At 40.7% G+C, this 18617-nt stretch overlaps 1 protein-coding gene across 2 annotated transcripts in view; it reads left to right on the top strand.

Annotated features, from left to right (window-relative positions):
• nrp2b (neuropilin 2b) overlaps positions 1-17501 on the top strand; it is a 72165-nt gene extending 54664 nt beyond the window's left edge. The window contains exons 11-17 of one of the 2 annotated variants that reach the window (XM_026910176.3): positions 607-684; positions 2838-2981; positions 6208-6473; positions 7389-7485; positions 9111-9143; positions 15145-15207; positions 15578-17501. In XM_026910176.3, coding sequence (XP_026765977.1) covers positions 607-684; positions 2838-2981; positions 6208-6473; positions 7389-7485; positions 9111-9143; positions 15145-15207; positions 15578-15879 — 983 coding nt within the window. In that variant the 3' untranslated portion in view covers positions 15880-17501. Of the gene's footprint in view, positions 1-606; positions 685-2837; positions 2982-6207; positions 6474-7388; positions 7486-9110; positions 9144-10846; positions 14820-15144; positions 15208-15577 lie in introns of those variants that run through there. The other variant, XM_026910183.3, reaches the window with a different exon arrangement.
• Positions 17502-18617: the final 1116 nt, after the last annotated feature.

Here is an 18617-nt window from a genome sequence, read left to right as displayed (position 1 = left end):
GGCATCTCTATCTCCTTCTCTCTCCTATCTCTCTCCCCTCCCACTCGGCCAATAAGAGCTGGTTTAATCCCGTATTAGCGTTCACTAACTACTTGCAGAGGGCCCTGTGCTTTGAATTGATTTCCAGCTGTGTGCATGTGTTTTACTCAGAGTATTCCTGAGCAATAACTTTTATTCTCCTCTGTGGGTATCAGCATGCAATTTTCCCCATCTTTGATACATTTATATGTGTGTGTGTGTGTGTGTGTGTGTGTGTGCGTGTGTGTGTGTGTGTGTGTGTGTGTGCGCGCGTGTGTGTGCATGTAGTACTACTCCAAGGTCAGTGAAGCTAGAGCATTCATCAGAGGCAGCAGGAACAATTGTGTGTGTACAAGAGAGAGATTCTTTACTGCAGAAGTTAAGCTTCTCATGTATAACCTGGTATTAAACCTTTATAGGTGTATAGGCTGATATCTGAGGCTACAGTACATTCATTTTATCGGCAGTGTAAAATTCTAAAGGTTATTCCATGGTCACAAGTCTCAGTTTCTTTCACTGCTGCTCCCATTTTTTACCGTTTTTCCCCCAGAGCATCTTCACCAAATGTGTTCCTTCTCTCTGTCTCAGAATCCACCACCACTGCTGACACAGCCACCCCAACTCTGGCCCGGCAAGAAGAAACCACCACAGCTCAGAGGACACCAGGTGAGTGGCAGGCAGATCGACCAATCAGGACACTCCAGAGCTTGTTTTTCAACTAGCATAAATTTGCCAAAGTGCTGAGTGGGACTGCGGGAGTCCTCAGCATGCACTGAGCTCTCCTTATTAGCGCTATCAATAAATGTTATCACTTATACTGATCTGTACAATACCTGTATGAGCCTGACAGTGAGGAATGAGTTCATCATTTCTGTTGTTGAGTGTGTGCATGTTTGTGTTTGTGTGTATGCTTACTCGTGTCTGTGTGTTTTGGATGATTAAATGCATTGTGGTACACAGCCATATGTCCCGGAACACATCCTATTCCTTATATAGTGCATTAGTTAGGGACTTTTTTTCATTTTGTAAGCATAGACACGTAGACTATGCAGGGGATTCATGAAAGAGGATGTGACACATCCATTATGCACTTTTGAAATAGGAAATAGGGAGTATGGCATAATTTTGGACATTTTTATTTACAGTACACTTTCAGATCACTACTGCAGAACTGCCTGGGTTGCACCCATGATAATAATAGATTGCGCCTAGGTTTGTGGAGACTTATGTGTCGATGAACAGCAGTATGCAGCAGGAGTGCTAACATTATGCTAAGCAGCCTGGCAGTGTTTGTGCCCTGTGTTTGGATTGATTGCTGATGGAGGGCTGGTGCACACCTCCATATAGATGAGGCTTCGCTTGGCTTAGATCCCTCTCTTATTTTCTTTCCCTCACTCTTCCTGGCTCAAAAGAGCCACATAATAACTCTACCTGCAGATAGGTAATCCGCCTCTGCACTCTTCACGGCGCACGCACTGAGCCATAAGGTACTCTTTTGTAAAATATCCATCTGCATACATATATTTGTAATTACAGTTGAATATACATACTCATCTTCTGTAAGGTTCTCAAGTGTCCATCTGCTGTAATTAGACTTATTGTAGATGATATTTTGCACAATATGTCTTTATGGTAGTTGTGGCTTGCAGAATGTACCGCGTGTTGACATGCTCAGACCCTGCCAAACTTTTTCACACCCTCTCAGACTGTACCTAGAGCTGATAGGAGCTGGGAGATGGAAAAAAAGGCGGTGCACGTCAGCATTCACAGTAAGCACAGAAATAACTGGAGTGGTAGCCAGATTAGCTTTTTAACGACACAGCAACGTGTTTATTTGGAACAAGCATGCAGTGGGCCACCGGGTAGGAAGTGCTGACAGCGACTTGAGAGAGATGCTGGGAATAGAAATGACATAAGCTGGGTATTTATACATTTCCGTAGTTTAATTGGAGAACTTCACTTCAGATATACAAGTCAGTATCTTAAAGGTTTTAGCAAACACACACTTTAGATACATTTAGACCGGTGACTCAGGCTGAACTTTTTGCAGCCAGAAATCTCTTTCAGTGTTAAAAAATAAACCTCCTAATGATTGCAATACAGATTGCTTTTAAGAATATAGTCTGACTGTTAACATATTATGTATATTGTGCATTATAGGTCAATTTCTACAATTGTTTATTATTATTATTATTATTATAATAAAGTTTTTTATTCCTGAGATTTCCACCCAAACCAGGTGCAGTGTGTTAAAATATATATTTGAAACATTTTGTATCATATTTATTGCTTTTACTTTATTATTTTTATCATATTAACTTTTATTAAATTTGCAGTTCAGTTCAAGTTAAAATAGATAGAGGTTTACTAAAATATAGCTAAAATAGATTAAAAGATGTAATATAGAAGTAAAAGTAAAATAGATAATAAGATGATTATAACTTTAATTGCAGTTCATGCTGATCTCCACCACTGTAACATCATTAAAAATGAATAATAAAATTGTGGACCACCTGATTATATTGGAAGAATTTCTGAAGAACCACCGTGTTAAACAACAGTACAGAAAAAGAACAAGTGAGAGAGCATCATTCCTCTCAGGGCCTGTTAAGTTCAGTTTCTGGAACTGGAATATGGATTTCACCGATTAGAGGCAGAGGGCATTGATCAAAGCTGTGAAAATGTATGTGTGTGTGTGTGCATGCACACTTTGAATAATTGTATAGTTTAGGATATGGGTTTAGGAAGGATATGGGTTTTCTGAGATTAATGAGTATAACCTGTTTCTGTGCTCCCTATTTCTCTCTTTCTTTTTCTAGCTCCCACCACCGTGTCATCTCTGGGTGGATTGTGTGATTTTGAGCAAAACATGTGCGGCTGGACCCATGACCCCACAGGTGATGTGAACTGGGCTCTGCATAGCCCCTCCAGTCCTGGTCTGGACCTGGCCCTGGGAGCTGACGGTATGGAAATCTTTCACTTACAGAGCAACCCAATTCACATGTACATATGTACATACAGTAACAAAGGGATCCAATAACATTAACATTATCTTAAGTGTCCACTTATTTGGTGCACTTATTGCACTTTCCATCTTGGATACAGACATAATGAAAAGATATCCTGCACTGGCAATTGACTACATGTCTGTCATGCTTAGAGCTTATCTATAATTAGATTTGATTATAATTGATAGCAAGCAGTATAAACAGAAACCTGTGTTCTGTCTAAAATCTAATTTAGTGTGGCCACATGTAAAGGAGGTCAAGCAATAAATAACAGTGTGCACTGTGAGTCATAAAGACTTTCATTTGCCCTTGCAAAAACTACACACACATGCACACACCATGCTCCAGGAGCCTGTGTTATTGCTGAAGAGTAATTATTGAAGCTGAGATAGCTGAAGTCTGAAAATAGTCCTTGTCACTGTCTCACATCTTCTCTCCTATGTAAAGAGCTCTGGTCATCTTTTTATCCCTCTTCAAGCACAGGGGCAAGCTCTTCATGTAAAACATAAAAAACACACACACACACACACACACACACATGCATGCATAGTCCCTGCTCTTGAGGATCTCCCATGTCAGCATGCTAGCTCTGTTTTTCCATCTGTGAATGTATTTAATGACAGCATCAGAAGCTAAGAGGAAAGAATTCTCTTCTGTTTAAAACATTACAAAATCCGATCTTCTCCCATTCCTCCTTCCAATCAGCATTCTCCCTTCTCTCTGTTTTCCTTCCTCCCTCTTTCCTCATGGGAGAATAGTCACATTTCATACCCTTTCCAAACAAAGAACATACCGTTTTCTCAACCTGTTTAACCCATTCACTTAATGATTCATGAACTTAATGCACATGTTCTTAGACCTTCATGCTGTAACTAGAAGAAGAGCTGAGGTGAGAGGGCACACGTTCCCGCAGCTTAATTAACTTCACTGAAACATTGTAAGGATGTTCATCGACCTGCCTGTCCTGCTCCGCTCCGTCTCTATAGGCACATCACTGTGCTAAATAACCACCCAATCACAGTAAAGCCCCTTTAAAAATGGCTAATTCATTCTTACTCCCGGGATATAAAGCAGTAATCCTTATTGATTAGACACTCAGTAGGTTACTCACACCTATTACAGTTATGGTACAAAAAGAATTTGCCAAGTGTAATAGGGTTCAGGGGTAAAGCTATTTAAATTGTTTAAGATTCATCTCTACAGCAAGGTTAAGGGATATAAATACTATATTATGGTATCTTTCACAGCAGAAAAGATTTCTCTCTTACTTCTTTCTTTGAACCAAAGTTTATAGAGCTGGACAGTTTCACAGATTATTTTGATAAAGTCTTAACCCTCTGGGGTCTGAGGGTGTTTCAGGGCCCTGGAGAAGTTTTGACATGCCCTGACATTTGAGCATTTTTCATTTGCTTATAAATATAAATGGCTGAAGTCTGATTACACTGTAATCAGCACAAACTGGGCTACAATAATGTGAGCAGCATATATGTACAAGTTTGTATTTTGGAGAAAATAACAGTTATGCGTGGTTATTGAAAAAACAACAAAAAAAAAAGTTACTGAAATAAGGCCATAAAACTCATTCAAAACATTTGTCCTTAATAACAATTACGTGATGACAAATTTTTAAAAAATGTTGACACATTAAATCAAATGTTAATTTCAACATGTAGAAAATTTCTTTTAAAATAGATTTTAAGTGCAAAGATTATGCAGATTACTATGCACCGGGTGTATCAACAAAGTTCATTTCAGTAAGTAGTAAAGCTAATGGCGTCAGGTCATTTATATGAATAATGCTAGACCAAACATGAACGGTTTATTGAACTGAAGGTGGGTAAGTCCCGCCTCTTCTCCATTTTCATTGGTGGCTATGCTAAACCAGTCACACCTGTACCTGCTGTTGGGATTGCCATGACTGGTTGTTAGAAGTTAAAGACAAAAAGATTTCTTTAGAAATATCATCAGTAAAACAAATATATTGTTGGTATTGGTAAAAATGTTGATTATTGCCCAGCTAGATTTTTTGTTTTTTTTTGCAGCCTTTTCTCACTGAAGTGATGTCAGCGCTTTACTGAGTGCAGAGGCTAAGCGCTATTATTCTGCTGAATAAAAGCAAAACAGCAAAACTGTTCTTGTTTTGAGAGCAAAATTCGTGTTTCCTAAAGGTCCTAATAGGTCCTAAACTGAAGTGTTGTTCTTCTCATGCAGCCATGCTGAGATACAAAGATGCCTAAATATAGAGATGGCACTCAGTAGCTCGTGATCTGTTTAGTGCAGATGCTGTAATGATAGTGGTCGAGCTACAAATGAAAGATACAGTGACACTTCTCAGAGTTTAGTGGTGCTCCACAGCCCTCAGCTGGTGAGAGGACCACTGTGTCGCTCTGTCAGCACACTCTGAGGCTTAATACAACTCCTGCGGTGGATAGATCCTCTGTTACACATTCAGATAGGAGTACAATGAGGAATAAGATAATCTTCTATTCAACACGTATTATTATTATTACATACGTATGCTGCACAAAGAATCATATATTTGTATAATATTACCTAGGGGCCATATTCATGTGTTTTAACAGTTTGTCTAATTTTGGGACAGTCTAAGGACTGATGTTTGGTTCAAAGATTTGTAAATTTGAAGAAATATGGCCTTATAACGTACCATGGAAGAAGAGGTTGTTTTTGCTTGAATTGAAATGGTAAAATAGTAACAGACATAACACTTGTCAGTGCCTAAATTGCATGAATAATTGTAATAAATGATTGTTATTTTAATATTGAGTAAAATAAGCACGATTATTATTTTTAGTCATTATTATGCAGTACTGGTGTCTGCGTGTGATGCGCAAGTTACACAAGTTTGCATTTTGCTATCATCAGTCTTACTATAATGAGTCAGGGCGTGTGCAATTAGTTCTGGCTTGCCGACTGTCCTGAGGGTTCACGTGTTCAGACCCTGCCAAATCTTTTCACACCCTCTCAGACTGCATACAGAGAGCTACAGGGAGCTGAGAGATGCAAAAAAGGTGGCAGACATCAGCATTCACTGGGTGCACAGAAATAATCTGTCTCTCTCTCTCACACACACAGACAAACACATGCAAGGTTAGGCCTGCAATTAGTTTATTGTCCTCTCACTTCTATCATTAAGTTCCTTCTCAATCTTCATCCTTTGCAGATTACGGCAGCTTCCTGTACCTGGAGGCAAGTCCTAAGACTGAGCATAAGCGTGCGAAGCTTCTGAGCCCTGTGGTGGGACCGGAGCAAGGGCCGTTGTGTCTGCTTTTCCGCTACCAGCTCTCAGGAGAGGCACAGGGAAGACTGCAGGTCCTGATTCGTAATGACAATCAGGACGAGACCCTGCTCTGGACTCTGAAAGCAGACCAGGACCACACATGGAGAGAAGGACGAACCATCCTGCCTCAGTCCCCTAAGGAGTACCAGGTGAGGAGATGTAGTCTGTCAGGTCCTTCCTCAGAGTCCTGATTCATCTCTCAGTCAGGAGAAGGTGTGAGGCTGTTTGAGCTCTTTTGGTTTCTCATTATCAAGTGCTGACATAAGCTGACGCTCTATCCCAAAAGTATATTTCCACATTACTGTAGGAAGGAGTAAGTAATTAGTAACTGAGAGCTGGCTGAGTGCCAGGATTCACTAAAGTGCACTATGGCTCTAATTTATACACATTTACATTCTTTCTCTTTTTTTTTTCAAAACAAAACGGATCCCTTGTGATTATAACATCTATTTACTCAGCTTATATTCAACCAGATAAAGTGCTTCCTTTTTACGTGTAGACCATTAATGACACCTTAATCTTATAAACCCCATATTCATCTTATATTCATACTAAGCATATTATTCAGTAACTGCTATGAATTATTCAGTAAGTACAGTGAAAATAATAGGAAAGGTTTGTAGCTATGAGAGGGAAGAATGTATGGCTGGACACACTGAAGAATCCTGGGAGTTTAAAAGGTTGAACATGTTTTGCCTGTTTCAGGGATGGTACATAGTGTGCAGTAAACATTTGTCAGTAATCAGTTCTCTCCAAAGAGCAGATGAGAAACTTGAAAATTGAGTTCAATAGAATGAAACTAAACTTACTTCTAAACAGCAATATGTCTAATATTGGTAGAAAACCAATAAAACTACACTAACACTAACTAAATCTAAACTAAATTTAAATGATTAGCAAAATTAATAAAAAACTAAAACAAAGTAATGTGGTCTAGTATGTAACAAGTATGTCGTAGTATAGAATTTATACATTTTTATAAACACATTATCATGTTCAATAGAATAATAATAACATTAATACCACAGTATATCTAATATTATTGACACTGTTTGCTCTGTCAGGTTGTCATCGAGGGCTTCTTTGAGCATGGCAGCCAAGGCCACATCTGGATCGACAATATCCACATGAGTTCTAGCACGGAGCTGGAACAGTGCACTGGTAAGTCAAAAGTCTTGGCCATTCCCCTTTTCCCCTCTTTTTTTCCTCCACCTTCTGTATGTCTGTCTGATTATCCCTGTCAGGTGAACATATCCTGTGACATCCCAGATTCATTTCCGTTCACTGCAAAAAGTGTGAGCTCTTAAAGTTCACTCTTCACACAGTGAAACTAGGTCACACTTGCCTTGTGGGCTCTGATCCTAATCTGGGTTTAATCAGATTTTTCTTCTTCTCCTCTCTTGTTTGCAATTAGAGCTTTCCAGAGTTGAGGCAGAGAATTATTAGACAGCTGTCTTGTCTGTCATGAATATTTTTTGAAGATACACACATAGAAGTTGCAGAAAAGTCAGCATTTGCAGTGTAGGCTCTGTATGTATGTGTATGTCTTTTATAGAGAAAAATATGGGCTTCCCTCTGTGGACTCTCCTCTCATACACGATATGTACAAAAGGCCAGATAATTAATAACTGTGTTACATTGCACACTTTCTTTCTTAATCCTTGCTTTGGGAGTACTCTTATCAATTAGCGCTGTTCAGCTTGAACACAGCAGAGCTTGCACCCATGCCAAATCAGTCCCTGCTCTCTGTGCACAGCTTTTTCTAATTGTGTCTGCATTCCAGACTTTTCTAAACACCCCTTCTGTTTTCTGAGAATGTGCAGAGCACGCAGGCGCCTGTTCCTCTCTGTTGTCTATCTCTTCATTTTCCACTCTCTCCCACTCTTTTTCAGTCATCAGCATAGCCATTCCCCACACTGTAATGTGTTTGTGCAGATCTGAAGGGCCTCTAGAAGGCATGCTTTATGCTCTAGTCAACTGGCATTTGCTCTTAAAGGGATACGCCTGCATTTTTCAACCGAATCTCTGTGTTGTATTTGTTTGATTACCATTTTCAGACACGTCAACGTTTCCCTGTACTAAGAAAAGAAAGGAAAGTATGTTTAACTGAAAATCAAATATAATGGTATAAGGTTTAAGGGCAGTTGTTAGGGCATCAATATCCATTTGGGCAAAATGTATTTTTGTAGAACGCCTTTGTGTATTTTGCTATCAGAGGCTTTTGTAAAGCTCTAAATCTGTATAATTTGTCCTTCCAGAGATTGGACTACATTTCCAGTTGGAGGAATTTGTGGTTATCCATTAACAGTGTATTTTTGTGGTTGTGATTGCATGTGGATACCACAAAACCTCAGGGAAGTCTCCTAATAATGCAATTACTTTATATTATTGCTTCAGTGTGGAAAGTTGAACAAAACAGATTTAAAAACAGGGTTAGTAAGATGTTCTTTTATGTCCGACTCATCCTAACTCTGTTAATTGACAGAATTCAACAACTGCCCATAGGCTTTAATTATAAGTGAGCTAATAGGAAAGAGGCTTGCAGGGTTTTTTTTCTGAGTACAACCCTTGGTGCTTGAAGTTCTTGACCAGATGCAGGGTTGAAAAATAATAATGGAATATTCCTTTAAGGATGCCAACGAAAGGTGGATCATCATAGCTCAATGCGTAACCTTAATGAAAGTCAGTTTATGTTATTTATACCAGACGTTTGGTTTGTTTGTGTTTTGCTTTTAACTGGTTCTTTCTGCACTCTAATTTCTTTTTGTATATTTCTCTGATTTCAGAACCTTTCCCTGCCTTTCCACCGGAGATGACTGGTGAGTTTTCCTTCATGTTCCCACGCTAATGATTGTCGTATTCCTGTGCAGATGTTTATGCTTCCTGCTTGTTGCCCAGCACAGCTTGCAGCAGCTGATTTGCTCTGTCAATGACCATCTATTGGTTGAGTTTTGTGTCTTTACCGTGATGGAGATAATGCATACAAGCTCCACGTATACATGTTTATAGCAGGCTGAAAATCAGATCCGTTGTCTGTGAGACGTGTGTCCGTGTCCTCTCCGGCATCATCACCGTTATCATCTTTACCTTGCCATTCGCAGCATGGACAGTATCCCAGCATGCAAATGAAGTTTCATGTGAAATAGTCAGTGATCTTTTGTGGTTGGTGGTTGTTTTGTGGTGATGAAATGTGATGATCACGGCATATGAATGGATGCAGCACCAGCACTTTTTCACCGCACATATAGCACCAGTGCACTGTCCTGATCCTAAACAAGCTGGCAGCTTTCGACAGTAAGTTTAGATGAGTTATTGCCCTGTAGTCAGCATCAGAGGTTGTGAGGAATGGAGACAGTGGGTTCCGTGTACAGCAGTCCCATAAGCCATATTAGTGCACAGGCTCTCTAATGACGTATTCCTCTACTATCATCACATACTCTTCTCTATCTTACTCTCTCTCCATCTATTTTCCACTGCCTCATATTCCTTGGCTCTCCACCTCTCTGGGTTTCCCTTGCTCTGTATCCACTATATCTCTCCCTCTCCATCTCTCTCCCGCTAGCTCTCTGGATGAATTCAGCACCATATAAGGAGTGCTCTCGACTCGGGAGAAACGTGTGACTGACTTCTTAGTGGAATTCACTTTGGTTTCAGTGGCTGCCCGTATCCTTAGACAGCTCCTGGAGAAATGAGGCAGATACACGGACAACTCGAATTACACGCTTGTTTTACTTTTGAATTCAGAGACAGAAAATTAGATTAGATGAAGGTGGTGATGTTGGTGGGGGGGTGGGGTGTCATTGGCAGGGATTTGCTAGATTAAGTGTGTATGTCTGTGTGAGGGAGAAAGAAAGATGGGTGAGTTGTTTCCCTGCAGTGCTGGATGGGGTTCATGGAGGAGTTTGGCTTGAGGCAGATGAAGCTGGCACTGATCCATGCATGAAAGAACAGACAACACACACAGACACATAACAACACATCAGGATTTTAGTGTATGCATGTGCACGTTCACTCACACACAACCATACACGATGACTTGTAATAAAAACTCTCTCTCTAGCTGAGAATTTGGCTTTGTCTTGTAGACAGTTCCTGTCATTATATAACATTTGACCAAATAGGAAAGCTATGTGATCTCAATTGTGGTAGTTAGAGAAATGCAGCAAGCTATACACATGGAAAAGCAAGCTTAACAAAAATCTTCTCTATGACCACATCATGTAATGTTTCTTTACACCTCATAAATTATCACAAAACTCCTGATCTGGTCCAGCGAAAATTTGGAAAAGCTCGAATCAGCTATCAGCTTGAACAAATCATGGCAAGGGCTAGGGAGAGGCAACATGCATGCACATCTGCCTGTCTGTGTGCAGCGACTGTCTGTTTCGTTTCTGTGCAGCAAATCAGAGCCAAGAGCCAATATAACAAACATAAAATTAATAAAATCAGTCATGCTGGCATTAAGCAATGCAGTCTGCATGCTTCTCTACCCCAAGCCAACTTTTCTGTGTCTGTCCACCAGGGGGAGCCCTTCCTGGCATGAGTGATCCCACTGTAGACACTACGGTGTCCCTGCAGCCCATGCCCACCTACTGGTATTACGTTATAGCTGGAGGGGGTGCACTGGTGCTCCTGGCCTCCGTCACACTCCTCATGGCGCTGTGCTGCCATCGCTACCACCTGGCTGCCAAGAAGAGCCAGCACTCTGTGTCCTACCACAGCACCCATTACCCAGGTGGCACTGCTACAGCACCTGCAGTGGAGCCCATGCTGACCATTAGACAGGAGAAACGCGAGCCGTGCTCCCAATGCTAAGCAGAGAAGGAGTGATGGAGACTATGGAGAGGGTTCTAGACTCTCTTTTGCTATTATTCTGCTGCTTCATAACTACCAACAGGCACAGACGCCCAGTGATGCACCCATAGTGCCCTTCAGAAAGGATTTTGCACCAAGGATGACCTACGCACCAATTAATCTGGAGATATTTGAAAGCTGCCATCAGTAAAAGCAGACTTTTAAAAGTGCTTAGTCACTCAAATTAGGAGAAGAGAAGGCAGCACATAGTTGTGGCCCTTTTGGAACCTTTGGACCTGTGTGAAGCTCTGACTGGAATTTTGCAGCGTTTGCAGTTCCAGCTCAGAGTTTGTTGAGAAACGACGTGCATCTAGAAAGAGTCCTGAGTGGCAGAAAGCCACATCTGTGTGTGTGTGTGTGTATGTGTTTGTGTCTGTGTGTGTGTGTGTGTGTGTGTGTGTGTGCGCACACTTCTCTCACTCTCTGGGTCTCCCTGGAGAGAGCAGCTGGATGGGAACTTGACTTGGCAGGGTTCTGATCCCCTGCTTGTGACCAATCCTGTTGCCAAGGGGAAAAAAGGCTGTGCAGTGCTGCCAGAACTACTGAGAAAGGAAAACAAAAAAGTGATATGAGAAAAATGCAAGAAGGAAAGCAGGATGCTGCTGTGTCACATTAAAGCGTTAGCATGTGGACTGAAAAATGCACGCACATACACTCATGCACACACTTGGCATGGAAGAGGGAGAGTAAGTGGGAAAAATAAAAGTTAGTTAAAGATGCTTTGTAAGCAGCAGCGTAACAGATTAATAGTTTTCTAGAAGGAATGTGTCTTTGTGTGCCTTGTCGGTCCACGTGTGTGTGTTTGTGTAGGTGGGTGGGTGGATGTATGAGTGTTATGTGGGTGCATGGGTGCAGCTGGTATCCCGGACTCACTCCACCTACTGTTTTACCTTCCTCTTCCTTTTCCCCCGAGTCTGTCTCCTAACTGAAGGGCGTATCCAGAAGGAAGATCTATATCTGTCTGTTGATGTGTACATTTTATTTCTTGACTGTCTCTGAAGCTCTGTAACTTGCTTTGGTACACCTGTGTCTAAAGATGTTTGATTTTTCTATATGCAAAAGTTATGTGACCCTGCCTTAGCCAGTCTTACACCTCTGAGCAACCCACAATCTTTAAGTCTCATCATCGGCCTTAAATATACAAGTGGCACAGGGCTGTTCAATGCCAGTCACTAAAGAGCCTCACTTTTTTGCAGAAAATACTTAATGTAGTTTACTAAATGTACTTTATATGCTAGTTATTTTCTGTAATATTTTTATATCCAACTTGATATGTCATGGTTGCTGACTGAAAGGCTAAATGGAAATGCATATGCACATGACTGATGCACTGATTAACGTTCAGCGTTCTCTGGTAGCCAATCACGTCTGTTGACTTCTGTTGCTATTTTGACTGCTTTAGGCTGTTTTTATTGGCTTGTTTGGAAGCGGAGAGTGAAACTCAAGCTGTGAATGTGTGGCTTTGCTTGGCTGCTCCGCTTCATGTTTGACAGTGGTGGGGCTTTGCCATGTTTGATAGCACTGCAGAGAGTGAGAGAACTCACAGACTCTATACGTCTCAACACTGCACACTGTGTCAAATCTGACGCCTTTCCTTTATGGTTCCTCTGTATCTCAAATATACAGAATTATTTTTGTGCAATTATCATACTGAGAAATGCGTAATATGGCATAACAATCTTGATGTTTGATGATGTGCATACTGTAATACATGTTCATTCTAAAGTGTCTGTTAGCTTTAAAGTGTATGTTCTTGATTATGAAAGTGTTAGGTTTACCTTTTTTGACAATCCCCCACTAAAATGTGATTACTTACTAAAAACCCACAGATGATTTAAAGATCATCATTCAAGATTAGTGTGAATCAAAAGACTTTGATTATATTATATTATATTGAATATTATACTGAATAAACACACAACACGGCCAAGATACACAGCCTAGAGCAAGACTCATGAACATTCCATAAACATATTATTCCCTTTAGCCATAAAGAGTTTGAGGCATCATCCATTATAAAAGAAAGCTGGCCTTTAGGCAGCTGCTTCCGCTTTTGGTAGCATCAGATGCTTTTTGGGATTAAAGGAGAATGTAAATCCCAATATCTTCTTATGTCCTCCATATGGCAATAGGTGAAAATAATCCTCCATTACAGAGACGCAGGCCATTTTCGCCCCATTAATCTGCTCTTCACAAAAAGAATGCATGGAAAGGTGGAAGGGGAGATCAAAGCGAGAGGTCGGTCTAAAGATACACCAGCTCTGGTTCTGCCCGGAGTCTGAAGGGGTTTGCTTAAGAACACAAAAGCACATGAAAGCCGCTTGCAGGCAGCCAGATAGAGCACCTGACCTGGCAGACCCATGATGACGCTGGGAGAAAAAAGTATTCTCTCGCTCCCTTTTCCATCTTTCTTCTCCTTAATCCCTGCGTACATTAGATCCTTGTTAACAAAATTACAGCCACTGTAATGAGGCCAGGATTCAAGCAGGCCTGTCTGTCATGCGTAAAGCAGGCTGTCATTACGGCTTTTGTTTAAGATTTAATGATAAAAGTACAATGGCGTTTTTTTAAAGTGATGGCAGCACTAACACTGGCTTCAAAGCTTTTTATCTCGCAAACAATGCAAAAAAAATTCCAACCTACATTACAGTGCTCGCCCCTTTCTATAAATAATGATGTCGCTGTCAATTTGTCTTATATAGTGCCAATAAGAAATCCACCCTCCATTTCCTTCTCAGTGTTCCTTTACTTCATTCTACCTGTGAGTCTAGCTCATGGGCTCATGTGATTCATTCTGACATAAGGCTTTTAACACAGACTACCCAATAATAATACCTTCAAAGTATTTGATTTTCCTGTAGGAATGCCAGCTTTGAATGGTTTTATTTATGAGGAGTAGTTTTTTTTTCCCCCTCCTGAAACTGACAGGTTAGCAGAAATACAATCTGGTCTTGATGGGCTTTTATATCAACCATGCCTGCCCCGTGCGATTTCTATGTAACTCTAAATATTTCTAATTAGATAATGGGTCGATTGCATTTTATTAAGCCTGCCGTAAGCATTCTTTCTCTGGACCCTTTTCCTTTTGCTGTCCATCAAATGATATTAATGAGCAAAAGCACTTAGGTCCTCCTGGCCGTATACAGGCCTCACAGTGCCAAGAGCCTGCCTCAGCACAAAAACACACTGCATACGCACAGTCTGATGTGTTGCTTTAGAAAAAGAAATCATTTTAATTTTATTTTAGGCTGTCATATTTTCCATCATAGTAGAATATCAGTCTGTTTTTTCATGAGTAAAATTTGGATTCAAACCAAACCGACAAGTAGCATTAATAGTTTGGAAAACGTTAGTGTTTTATATTAAATACGTTTTGATCCTGGTGCAGTGTATCATATTTGTGTTTTGCTTCATGATCATGGTCTCCAGACTCCGATCTCTGATACATTTGTGGCTGTGTGCTCCCTGCATCCTCTCTTTGTGTATATTGGGTCTTGACTGGGATTGTCTGTTTATGTACCATTCTGCGCTGCACTTCAGCCTGTTTCAAAAAGATTTGAGGAATATTTTAGCCTGTTGAATTTTATGGTCTTGGAAAATGTTGTGCGGAATGTAATAATAAAGTGATATTTTTCTACAAACTGCTTCTGGAGTGTTTTATGATGTAGCAATCCTGCATTTTATGTGTATTTGTTAGCTGATTGTGGATGACATTTTTTTCATTATGTTGGTGCTTAAAATGTAAAATGTACTGCACATGTGTCAGTTCTGCTTCAGTGAATAGCCAATAAACAGTGTGTTACTGAGGCTGCTTAAACTTGTATTTTCATGCCATTAGAGCTTGAGTCATAGCACGCAGCACACACTCATTTAGCAAAAACATGCAAGGTTGTTCTCTTATGTGTCTGTGTAGTCTCTCACGCTGAACCCCACTAAAATGGCTCCTTATTTTTGTTTTCTGTTCAGAGCGAAGACCTGTCGAATTTGGGAACAATCCTCTGTTTCATGACAGAAATCGCCTAGATCAAGGTGAGCCCTCTGTTTTTATTGGTAAATACTGTGTGTAGTAGAACATTAGGGGGTGTAGTTTGTTATATCAGATTAGCTAATGATGCTATGATCATTAATTATCAATTAGCTAATAGCTATGATCATTCTTATTATTATTATTTGCGTTTAGAGCCATAGAAACTTTTAACATATTGCTGTTTTTATGATAGTGCTGTACTACGGTAGCAAACTAGGGGCCACGTGAAGATATTTAATTTTCTTTTCCTCAGGGATTTGGAGCTACAGAGGCAATAACTGATGCAGCTATATGTTTCTATTCAAATGAAGCATTGTATAAACACTAAACAGTGTAACGTGACTGACAGTGTCCTCCATGTCCTGTTCGTAGGTTTTTCGTTTTCTGCATGGAGCACACCCGAGCCTTCACGTAGTCCTCCAGTGACACGTGTCTCGGAGAAGGACAACGCCTGGCTGTTAACACTGGATCCTATCCTGGTCACCATCATTGTGATGAGCTCTCTGGGTGTGCTGCTGGGCGCCGTGTGTGCTGGCCTGCTGCTTTACTGCACCTGCTCCTACAATGGCCTCTCGTCCAGGAGCTCCACCACGCTGGAGAACTACAACTTTGAGCTGTATGACGGTATCAAGCAAAAGGTGATCAACCAGCAACGCTGCTGCTCAGAGGCTTGAAGTCTTGCTGCAACTGTTTCAGCCTCCCTACAGCTCAATCACAGACTGTGAATGAACCTCACTTTCCTGCCAATGGCCCACCTGCCACTCAGAGCAGATCTCTGATTCGCCAATATGATTCACAGGTGCTCCCAGTGGACTGTGGGAAAATATCAACACATATCAATTGAATGCCTATCCCAAAAAAAAAATGGACTAAATTTTAAAAAGTGTATATGAATATAGATTTGTAAAGATTAAAAAAAAGATCTAAAAGTGGTTAATGGGAGTTAGAAGTGAATGGCACTAGAACTTTGTAACGGATCATCGCTTGTGAAGTCTTGGCCTCCATTTTGTGAAAGACGTGGTCTAGAAGATTGTGGACATGTTGTTTAGTTTTAGACCTGTGTCTTTATACACATCTGCTTGAGTTATTGCTCTGTACCATAGCCATTCTTCTGCCATCTTTTTGAGCTGTGTCGAACCTTTTTAAGCCAGTCTTACGCTTACGTTCAGTCTGTTTTTGTTGTGAGTCATTGTTATCAGAAGCGGGTAGATGAAGAAAACGAAATGTTGTATTACATTTGGAAGAAAATCCTTTGGCCCAGTAAGTTAGATTCAAGTATTAAGATTGTCTATGGTGTTCTTTTGCTTTTGTTTGTTGGATCTATACACATGGCATAACGCCGTGTGAACCACTGAAGCATTGTTTAATTGCAACCTATGGATTGCGAAGAGAAAAGAGCCACTGAGTTCGAGTGTTGGAGACATGGGAGAAGGACGAAGCTCCTACACCCACAGACGGACGGTCTTCACTACATTCTAGCTCCCTTATCCCATACCCTAAAGTATAAGGACTTGGCAAAGACTTCATTAAGGAAGCTGGAAAAAAAATCCCCAAGCTTCTTATATGGACCCACAAGTGAGCCTTAAGAGAACTGTCTTTGGAGGAGAGCCATTGAGAAACACCAGTTCTTGGGTTTTAAACCTCCAGGGCCTTGGTGAAATTGGGCCTTATGTTTTCTTTCATTTCACACGTTTTCACACACAATGTTACCTTATGAGCTGTTGAAAAGTAAAAGGTCAACAAAACCACAAGAGCAGGTTTGCTGTAAAACAGAAACATGGGTAGAAGTTTCACAGTGTGTTTGTCTCAATGTGAAATGGGAGAGTGAATGCGATAAAATGTGCGTAAATCTCTTCATTGTACCCACTGGCTGTCCCCGCAGCACCCTACAGAGGCATGCTGGGAGCCGTCGGGATTGTGGTGGAGTGTACTGATTAGGAAGTGCTGAAAGCAGAAACAGATAAGAACTGCTTAGCTGTTTTAGGGGAATGAGTGAGAGTGAAAGAAGGAAAAAGAGGGAGAGATGTTTTGTCCAGCTCTGTTCTCACTGGACTTAGTTGACTCTTTTCCAAGTGCCTTGGAGCTCTGACCTGTTTTCGCTTTGCTGCAGAGCTGTGAAAGTATTACTTCTTCTGTCTGGGACAGGGGGTCAACACCAAAAGATGTGGAAATCCCGGCAATGGTCAGATGATTCAAAATTCCGTTTGTAGACTTTGTACAGAAATATGTTCTTTTTATTGGTATTATTATTATTATTATTATTATTATTATTATTTAATAAAGTATGAATAACTGATTTACATGTGATGTGGAATGTCATTTTACTTTATTTAACAGAAATGAGAAAACGGATAATTCACTCAGATCACTTCTTTGTGTCCATGTTGGTGTTCATAAAGCTACAAAATCATTTACCCATGCAAAGTCTTATCTCTTGAGCAGCCTGAAAGCTCACGCAAACCCACACTCCCCTGTCATTCCACTCTCCCTCCTTCATTCCCATGTCCCTCTGAGGGCATATTACTCATCACACCAGGCCACATTCATTTAGAAGTTAGTCATCATCTGTTTAAGGTTTTCCTACTACATACACACACATGCACTCACAGAACATCTCAGGATCAGTAAATGAGTTTCACCTTCTCCTCCCTGTCCTCCTCTTCCTGCCTGCCACAGAGAAACAACAGAATATAAAATATGCTTCAGTGTTCTCTGATCTTGAGGGGGGAAAAAAGGATGGAATCATTGGTTTAAGGACTCTACCTTTTATCTAGTATGCTTTCATCATATTCTCTAACGTCAGTATCAACCTGCAGCCTCTGGAGCCCAAAATGGAGTGAGTAGGGGCATGAGCACTGACCCTGTTAGGCATACACTATCGGTTTTTTAAGAGATGTGCATGGCAATGTGTACAGAACATAATAGACAATAAAGAATTTTAGCAGTATCATTTTTCTTTAGCCCCTCATTTTTCTTGCACTCTGCTGACTACAGCTAGGCATCATCAGTGATTCAATATTTTTTAATGAACCATTTTGCTTAATTTTATGAACTAAAATTTAGAGCACAACAATAGCTTTCCTCTCTGGAACAAATGCATTCTGGAGGGAATTTTGAAGCAATCCAGACAGCAATCCTTTTATTTTCTAAAATTCTTGAACTTGCTGTATACAATCAGTTGTCTCTCTTACCCAGAACCTCCAAGATCCTAACCAGCCTGGCTTCAAAGCAGCAAAATCCACAGACATGACCCTAGTCGCTGTTATTGAGAAGCTTCATACCACTAGATCAGCCAAACTGTCATCAGACCTCATCCTTCTTGATCTCTCAGCAGCATTCGACATTGTCAATCACAAGACTCTCCTATCCATCCTGACAAGCCTTAGTGGTACAGCATGGTGGTCATTAGTGG

This window comes from Pangasianodon hypophthalmus, chromosome 5, assembly GCF_027358585.1.
Source record: "Pangasianodon hypophthalmus isolate fPanHyp1 chromosome 5, fPanHyp1.pri, whole genome shotgun sequence".
Taxonomy (NCBI): domain Eukaryota; kingdom Metazoa; phylum Chordata; class Actinopteri; order Siluriformes; family Pangasiidae; genus Pangasianodon; species Pangasianodon hypophthalmus.
The sequence above is the reverse complement of the archived record's forward strand: the minus strand, read 5'-3'. Positions and strand labels throughout refer to the sequence as shown.